This window comes from Serinus canaria, chromosome 17 (assembly GCF_022539315.1).
Source record: "Serinus canaria isolate serCan28SL12 chromosome 17, serCan2020, whole genome shotgun sequence".
In the NCBI taxonomy this organism is placed as follows: Eukaryota; Metazoa; Chordata; class Aves; order Passeriformes; family Fringillidae; genus Serinus; species Serinus canaria.
This window is the reverse complement of record NC_066330.1, coordinates 3,250,329-3,259,074: the sequence shown is the minus strand read 5'-3', so window position 1 is coordinate 3,259,074 and position 8,746 is coordinate 3,250,329. Positions and strand designations below refer to the sequence as shown.

The 8,746-nt window shown below is 53.8% G+C and overlaps 1 protein-coding gene and 1 long non-coding RNA gene across 2 annotated transcripts in view; one reads left to right on the top strand and one right to left on the bottom strand.

Annotated features, from left to right (window-relative positions):
• Positions 1 to 2,528: 2,528 nt before the first annotated feature.
• Positions 2,529 to 5,528, bottom strand: LOC108962506 (uncharacterized). The gene is made up of 2 exons (XR_001991145.3): positions 5,010 to 5,528; positions 2,529 to 2,971 (listed from the first exon to the last, which is right to left on the bottom strand). It is a non-coding gene; the product is annotated as an uncharacterized LOC108962506 (long non-coding RNA).
• Positions 5,529 to 7,584: 2,056 nt separating this feature from the next.
• The window catches only part of RXRA (retinoid X receptor alpha), a 103,786-nt gene continuing 102,624 nt past the window's right edge, over positions 7,585 to 8,746 (top strand). The window contains exon 1 of the mRNA XM_009093369.4: positions 7,585 to 7,822. Coding sequence (XP_009091617.3) covers positions 7,795 to 7,822 — 28 coding nt within the window. The 5' untranslated portion in view covers positions 7,585 to 7,794. The remainder of the gene's footprint in view (positions 7,823 to 8,746) is intronic.

Sequence of the window (8,746 nt, the reverse complement as noted above, 5' to 3'; positions counted from 1 at the left end):
GAGGACAGAGAAGAAATTACTTTAGTTGTTTCCCTAATTCGATTCAATTTATTTTTATACGGCATTTCCATAGCGAGCATCTCGCAGCTGCGTCACCCAGAAGAGGAATAATACAGAAAGGCTCTTCTGGCAGGAGTGCTCACCAGAACAGGCAGCACAGCAGAGGAAGGAATCATGAGTGCTGGCCTTGAGGATTTGATTTGTCAAATCATCAGGAAATCACATGCCTTTTTTTTTTTATTATTATTATTTTTTCTCTCTCTCTTCGTTTGTTCCCAATTTTACTAATTTCCCCAGGCTTTCCTCAAACCATCTCCATAAATACCGAGGCTGATTCTAGCCTCACACTGCTTTTATAGCACTGTAACTCTGAGCTCACACTGGTTTTACACTGGTGCAGCTCCACTTATTTCAACTGAGTAAATTCCTGATTTATGTTTGTGGAAACGACAGCAGAAATAGGCCCATGATTTTCCCTGGAGCAATGCCTGGCTCACACTGGGGTGGGGAAGAGGAAGATCAGGTCCCTTGCAATGCAAATAATGGAGAAAACTGACATTAAATTACTCCTGGACTCCAACTTTCAAAAAGACTTTTGCTTTCTTTTATAAAATATTCTGCATTGTCAAAGTTGAAAAGGTATGGGAAGAGATCATCTGCAAGGGAGGGCTGGACATGTGGTTGATGGAGGGGGGATTGCTGTTCCCCTTTTTTGGGGAAAATCAGCACCTCTTCCTCACCCCAATTCCACCCATTTTTGCACAAGCTCTTCCTTGGTCCCAGCCCTGTCCACCAGGAGCCTGGTGCTTTGGATTAAATTGAAATGTGGGCATCCTGTTAGCTTTAAAATATTTAAATGTAATCCTGGGGAATGCAATCCCTTTGGAGAGGGGTGGGAGAGCAGCCCCACACCCCTGGTTAGTGCCAGCACCGTGGGGCCTCTGCAGAGCCCTGCTAACACAACTCTAATTAATTTATTTTTTAAGGCTACACACCAGGGAGCTGATCAATGCTTTGCCCTGAGGTCTGCTGTGTTTGGAGCACATATCACTGCCTCCAGTTATTCCCTGGGATGTGGAAGGATGGAGCCAGCATCCCAACACCTCCCTCCCAGGCTGCCCCTGCCCCTTGGCAGGTGCAGCATCCTTTGAGCAGCACCTCATCCCTGGCAGAGGCTCCCTTCCAAAGCAGCTGCCTGAATGGACACCAGACAGCATTTCTGGGGGTGATCTGGGCTCCTGAATCCCCCCCAAACCCTGCTGGGTGAGGCCAGGCTGTGGCACCCAAGGGACCCTGAGCTGGGCTGCCCACCCTGGCAAGTGTCACCCTCTCTTGGTTCTGCTCCCAGGGAAATTCCAGGGGCTGGTGTAATTTATGGCTGTGGCAGCCAGTGGTTTGTCATGGGTTTAAGGAGTTTTCCCCTCTATTTTTGCTCCTGGGCAGAGATGGGGAGATCAAGGCAGGCTGGCAACCAGCAGGGAAGTGACCTTTGCTGCTTTGGAAGTGATGGAAGGACATTTTTACTCAGATGTGGGGCTGGTTTTGTGGCCAGGGGTCCCTCAGCTCCCACCAGCCCCTGTGCTGTGCCCTGAGGAGCCTTTTGAGGTGTGAGGTGGCCAAAGAGCAAATCCCTTGGGGCCAGAGGTGTCACCCCCAGCTCTCCCTGCTCTCCTGTGCTCCAGCCCCATGGAAGGTTCAGGGTGCCTTTCTCCACCCTCCTGCTGCTGTCCCAGTCCTCCAGCAGACCCCTGGCTGGGCAGGCTTTGGGTGTGGAAGGCCAGGAAGGGAAAGGAAGAGGATTCAGACTCCCCACTCTTGTTTCTGAGCACCAGAACCCCTCTTGGCAAGCCCAGTGAGCACAACTCAGTGTGGCTGCATTATTTCTGCAGGGCTGGGCTGATTTATTCTGGCTGAGGACCCTTTGCCACGGTCCAGACTTCACACCCAGAGTGGCACCACTCTCCTGAGCCCCTCTCTTGCTGCTTTTTGCCTTCTTCTGCTCCACGCTCTCAGAGGAAGCACCAACACCACCCTCCCAGCCTTGACAACAGCCCAGGGCTCTGCAGGGACCCTTTGCCCTCCCCAGCCAGCCCCAGGGGGATGAGATGCCACAACCTGACATCAACAGAGTAAAATATGGCCCTGGCAGTAATCTGAGAGAATGTGATGGTAATTTGAGGTGGGGGGAGGAGAGGAGGAGGCAGTGAAAAAAGGAGGCATTGAAAGTACACTTCCTTTCAGTGCATTGCTGGGAAGACCATTAGGAAAACCACTAGATTATTTTTCACATTCTTCAGTGCAAAACTACTGCATTTTATGACCACTATCAATAACAGCTATCATATTACTAATGCTACAGTTGCCACATATATAATATTTAAATCACATTTGTGGCTGACAGAGACCTATGGATATTCTCCTTCCCAACAGGCTATTACAGTTCATATCATGTCTGTCATATAAATATTATGAATCATTTCCCACTATCTTTATGGGGGCTACATTGACATCATCAAAAAGGCTCTGGGTCCTGCTGGATGCTGCATATTTATATACACCTTATGTATATGTATGTGAATGGAGGGAGATTTATACCACAATCACGGGTAATAAATGCCCATGATAAAGCATATTATCTTCACACTTCATTTGCAAAGTGTTTTGTATGCAGGGACCAGGGGAAGGCCAGCAGAGGAGCTGTCTCTGAGCCACTGAGTCACATCCTCAAAAGCCCTGGTGTGGCTCAGGAGGTGTCTGTGCCACGCTGAGCAGGCTGGGGTGAGCTCCAGCTGCTGCCCTGGCACTGCCTGGGTTCCTGGGCTCCCATCAGGGAGGGTTTGGCTGCTGTGCCACGGGCAGGATGGGGGATGCTCTGTAAATCTCACAGCTCGTGTGCTGAGTTTCACCTTCCATCCCTTAATGCTTTCTTTGCCGGCTTCTGTGGCAGCCAGGCTCCAGCCTGGGTGATGAGCTGGAATAAAGAGATCTCCAGGTGTTGAAAAAGGCAGGAGTAGACTCCCCATTTGTAAAGTCATTTTGCAAAGCAGTTCATTAAACCACTGTCCCTGCAAGCCAGGTGAGACATGCCAAACCCAATCCACCAGCAAAGCACGAGGAGAGGATGAAACCTCCCTTAGGATTATTCCAGCTGGATCCAGACCAGAGCCCAGGTGCCCTGAGACCTTTTCCCCAAACCTGTTTTAAGAGCCTGAACACTCTATTAACACTTGTTCTGTATGCAGAGACAGACAAGAACAAATGCAGCCTCGTGGCTTGGAGTTTGGAGGTCTCTAACCATGTTTAATGTCCAGCTCTGAAGGAGCTGAGGGCGCAGCTCTGCCTGGGCAAGAGAGGATTTGACTGTGAGCAGTCTCCAAAAGAGGGGAGATTGCAGCATCTCTGCCTGTCCTCAGCGTGGGAATGAGGCTCTCCAGCAGATCAAATAAATCATGTGCATCTCACTTCATAAACAAACATCAGCAGCCTGTTCAATGCTGCTGGGAAACAAACCCAGGCAGCTGGAGGCTGCAGCACCGACACAAGTGCCTCGTCCTGGAGCTTTGCTGCTTGGTGCCTGCAGTGCCTCCCCCAGGAGCAGGAGCCCCCTCAGCAGCTGGGGGGGTTGGATGTGTCTGGGGGATGCTGAGGGTCTTGGCAAGGCTCTGCTCAGGGACTAACTCCACTTTCAGGCTCCAGAGACTCTGACCCGTCCCCCAAAGTTTTGTTGTGTCTTTCTCTCCTTCCCAGAGGGTAGAAAAGCAGGTTGTGAGCTCCTCTTGCCCCTGAGAGCACAAGGTAGGTGCTGTCCTGAAGGGCTACAGACCCAGGCAGGAAGTTGCACAGTGCAGGGACTTTTCTCCTGTAATTCTGCTGGCACACACAGGGAGTACAGATCCTGGTCCTGGAACCTGCACTGACTTTGGGACAGCAGAGATGAGGACAGGCCTGGGAAGGTCCCACAAACTCTGCATGAGTGGAAGGAGACTCTCCTTGGCTGGGTTTGGTTCTCAGCTCACTGGAGTCCCACACTGCCTGCTCAGGGAGGGACTCTGTGGCCACAAGCCCCAGGCCAGTGGCCACAGCCACCCTTGCTCCCACATCCTGGCACCTCTGGGCACCTGTCACAGCCTCCATGTGCAGCTAGAGATGGAACCCACACACAGCCCATGAGTCCTTCTATTCTTTCTCACTCAGATTTTGCATTTAGTCTTTCCTTAATTTGTAACAAAATGCAGCCAGGCAGGAAAATAGATTTAATTTTTTTCTAACTGTGCAGGAGGGTATAAAACAGTAGGGGAAGCACAGCAGGTTTTGCTTTTGTGCCCTGTCAGATAATTCAGGGTTATGGACAAGAAAAGCTGGAACCACTTAGGAAAAAATCATAGAGGCTGTGATTTCCAAATTCACTCACTGGGCCCAAGTGCCCAGTTCTGGATGTGGTCCCAGCTCCCAAAACATCTCAGTGCCTGCCTCCTGCTGAGGCCCAGGAGCACCTGGATCCCTTTGCCCCGAAGGGATGGCAACGGGGTGGGAGCGTGGATGGAAGGAGAAACCTTTGCCTAATTGATTTGTTTATCTGCTGAACACAACATCCCTCCCTGCCAAACTCAGCCAGGATTGAGAGCTGGGACTGAGAGCTGAGGCCAGGCACCCTAAATGATCCCACTTGATCAGCCTGCCCTCCTCAGGAGCCTGGGCTGAAGGGTGTTGGCATCACCCAAGGGTGCAGAGGACAGGAGCAGCAGTTTGCCAAGCCAGCTCTCCCAGCCTGCACAGGACCTTCAAGTATCCCTGCACCAACCAGATGTACAAGGCAACGAGCTGCCAAAATTACCTGAAGGTCCCCCCCCATGATGATTGAAGTCCTTCCTGGGAAGTGCCAGGCTGAAGGTGAGCACAGCATTAGGCAGCTTATTAAATTAATAGTGCATTAAAGAACTCAGGGGAGGTGGAAGGGAGGGGAAAGGGAAAGAGAGGGTTTGTAACATCACAGAAATATCCTGGCTTACCTTCTGGCATCTTCAAGAGACTGGAAATGTGGGACTGCATCCAGCTGCCTTCTCCGGGGCAAAATTCCTTTGGCTTCTGTGGGAGGTTTTACTCAAATAAGGATGGCAGGATCAGACCTGTTATTGTCACTGCAATTAACATTTAGATCCACATCTAACATGAACTGTTACAGCCTGGTTAGGGAGAAATTTAATTTGCTCTAAACAGCTTGATGGGAGAGGAGCATGAAATGTCCTGGTTATGGTAATTTCATGTGTTGGGAGTCTGCAAAGGTGGATTTGCAGCCCTGGCTCTGGTAAGCCTGGGAGCTGAGCCTGCTTTGGGACAGGGCTTTGGGGCCACATCCCCACCCCTGTGTTGGTGACACTCAAAACTCCAAAAAGGCCTTGGGCACCCAGCAGGGAGGGGATGGGCAGGTGAGAGCCCAGCTCTGCCCTGAGCTGTGTTTGCCCTTATCAGACACATGAGCTTTAGTTTGTCTATTAGGAAACTGATTTCTACCTTTGAGCTGTCAGTCTGTACACAGATATCCACCAAATCCATGAGTTTTGCACTCTTAGAGACTTTGAACCTGCTTTTCCTGACAACCCCCAACTTTCCTTTATTTCCTTTTTTTCCCCTTTTCTCCCAGGAGTTGATGTAACTCACTCTTAAAAACTGACTTGGAGATGAAACTTGGCATTTAAGGTCCCAGCCCGAGAACAAATGAAGTTACCAGTTATAAACACACACCAAAATCTGTTTGGACACGCTGAAATTACAGGAGCAGAGGATTAAAAGGATCCAAGACGCTTTATTTAGTTTTAACTTCTGCAGCTCCACCTGAGTGTCAATTTGCAGCCGCTTGCCTGACACAAGACGGGTCCTTTTTGGTGTTTTTATTCTTCAGGTGGGTCCCAGTGGATTTGGAAATTTTATTCTAAAGCAGATGGACTGGTGAAGAGGTCCCAGACTGGGATCCTGGGGTGTTGCCAGCTGTGTGCCCCTCACCCAGCCATGCCCACGTGGCCGTGCCCTGCAGGAAGGGCAGGGTTTTGTGTTCTCCTACAAACAGAAGGGTTGTAGGAGAAATCCAGGTGTTGGGGGCCTTTCCTGAGCAGCTTGAGGTCCCACAGTGACAGGCAGGTGATGGAGTGATAAGAGGACACGCCGATGGCAGATAAGAGGCCTCACTTTTCCAGGAGGAGCTGCTCACTCTCGCTGATATTTCTGGCACGAGACACTTTGCCAATTAAAGAATAAATCAGGGCAGATAAGGCTGGGGAGCATTCCACGGATCTGCCACACAGAGAGAACGTCTGGGACACCCCTGATTGTCCCAGCTACCCCAGGGCACTCACTGCAGGAGGGTTGGCTCTGCACTGGGAGCTACCTGTGCCAGCAGCACCCCCTCAGCAGCTGTCCCCGGTGTCACTCCAGCCTCGCTGAGTGCCCAGCCTCGCTCCCCAGCGTGTGTGAGCAGCTGCAGCGTGGCCCCAGCCTGTTTGTTATGCATGTTACCGCCTTGGAGAGCGAGGGTCGATAGGATGTTTAATATGCTTCATGCATAGTGGAGTCGCTCTGGTCCATCAAGCCGCTAATACACATTCTTACAGGGCTGAGTATCATTTATTAAACCTGGAGGCCTGCCGGGGAATGGGGGACGGGGCTCTGGGAAGCGGCCAGCGGTGCTGCTGGGGTGGTACCTGCGGTGCTCAGGAGGTGAGAGTTTGCCGAGGAGCCGCGCACACACACACGCACACGCACAGAGAGTTATTTGTTGTGCCTCACGGATGGGAAATGAAATAAATCGTGCTCTGAGCGCTGCCCGCTCTGTGACACAGCCCGGGGACAGGCAGGGCTCCGGGGCTGGGCACAGCTGGCATTGCTCAGCATCACCCTGGGAACCCCCTCTGCTCCCCCTCCCAGGCTGCCTCTGCAGCGCTACGCACCTCTTCTTTTTTTTTTTTTTTTTCTCTTTTCCCTCGTTTTTCTCTTTCCCTCTTCTTTCTTCACCTCTTTTCCCTTCCTGCTCTTTCTCATCTTTTTTGCTCTCCTTTTCCTTCGCTTCTTTCCCTTCTATTTCTGCTCTTCTTTCCCCTCTCTTTCCCCTCTCCTTTCCTTCTCTCGTTTTCCTCTCCTTTCCCCTCTCCCTACTCTCTTCATCTTCCCCCTTCCTCCCCATCTCTAATTCCCCTTCTCGCCACCTTTTCCCCCTCTTTTTTCTTTTCTCCTCCCTCTTGTGTTTCCTTTCCCCCCCCTCTCTCTTCCTCCCTTTCCCCCATCACTTTAAGAATAAAAAAACCCAACACAACCCCCCCCAAAAAAAACCAAAAAAACAAAAAAACAAACAAAACCATCCAGCACCACCAACCACCAGCGCAGCGCTCTGCGCGGGCCGGCGGGGCGGGCGCGGGGCGGCGCTGCTCGGCTCGGCTCGGCTCGGGGCTCGGCTCGGGGCTCGGCTCGGCTCGGCTCGGCTCGGCTCGGCTCCCCCTGCGCTGGCCCCGGCGCGGAGCCGGGCGCGCCCGGCGGAGTTACATTGTTGGAGTTTGCCACAACTCCGCGGCCTCGGCTGCGCGGGGCCGCCGCTGCGGGGCCGCTGCGGGGCTGCAGCTTCCCCGCTGCCTCCTCCTCCCTTCCTCCCTCCTCCTCCTCCTCCTCCTCCTCCTCCCCGTGGGTGTTTTTTTTTCCTCCCCTCCTCCCCTCTCCCCCCGCGCTGATTTCCCTCCCCTCCGCCCGCCCTGCCTGTGTGTTTTCGCCGCCGCGCTCGCCGAGCCCCTTGGCATGAGTTAAGCACCAGCCATGGACACCAAACACTTCCTGCCGCTGGGTGAGTTCTGTTCCGAGAGATTCTCCGTTCCTACCGCGGGGGGTGGGGGGTGCTTCGGGACGATAAAATCAGCGCCTGTCCTGCCGCCTTCCCCCCTCCCCCGGCTCCGCTGCCCCTTCCAGCAGCGCGCACCGGGGGGCGGCGGGCGGGGGATGCGCTCGCCCCTTCCCCGGGGAGCGCCGCGGCCAGCGCGGCGCGGGCGGCCCGGCTCGGCCCCTGCCCCCGGCCCCTGCCTTCCACTTGGTATTTTTCTTTTGGTTTGCTGTTGTTTTTTGGTTTTTTTTTTTTTTCGTGGCGCAGCCCCAGGGACGGCGGGCCCCGGCCGGGGAGCCGAGCCGAGCCGGGCCGGGCCGGGCCGGGCCGGAGCGAGCCCCGCCGGGCCGGTCGGGCAGCGGCCCCAGCGGCGCTCGGAACGGGGCAGCGGCAGCGGGCAGAGCCCCCTCCCCGCCCGGGGCCGGCTCTGCTCGGGGCTCGGCAGCGCGCAGCCTGCGCTTCCCTCTCTTGCCTTTCCCCTCGGTTTATTTTCTTTCTTTAATTTTTGACTTTTTGTCCTTTTTTTTTTTTTTTTTTTTTTTTTTTTCCCCTTCTCCCCGCGGCATCCGGGGCGCGCAGCCGGGCAGGGGGAGGCAGCGCCCGGCCCCTCCGCTCGCATCGCGGGCTCCCAGACCCGCCGAGGTTGGGACCCTCCTGCCTTTTTGTTCTTATTTTTTTCTCCCCCCCTCCCTCTCCTGTTTTAGCTGCGTTTTAAAACCTATTTCCAGCCGGAGTTTGCCATCGTTTCGGTGACTGAGTCAAGTCCTGGCTTGTAAGGGCGAATGCCTCCTGCGTCTCGCTTCCAGGAGAAGTGATATTGCAGAGCTCGGTGCTCGGGGTGGGGGGAAGAAAAGTTTGAGCGAAGTGGCCTGGCGCCAAGTCCGGGCTCGG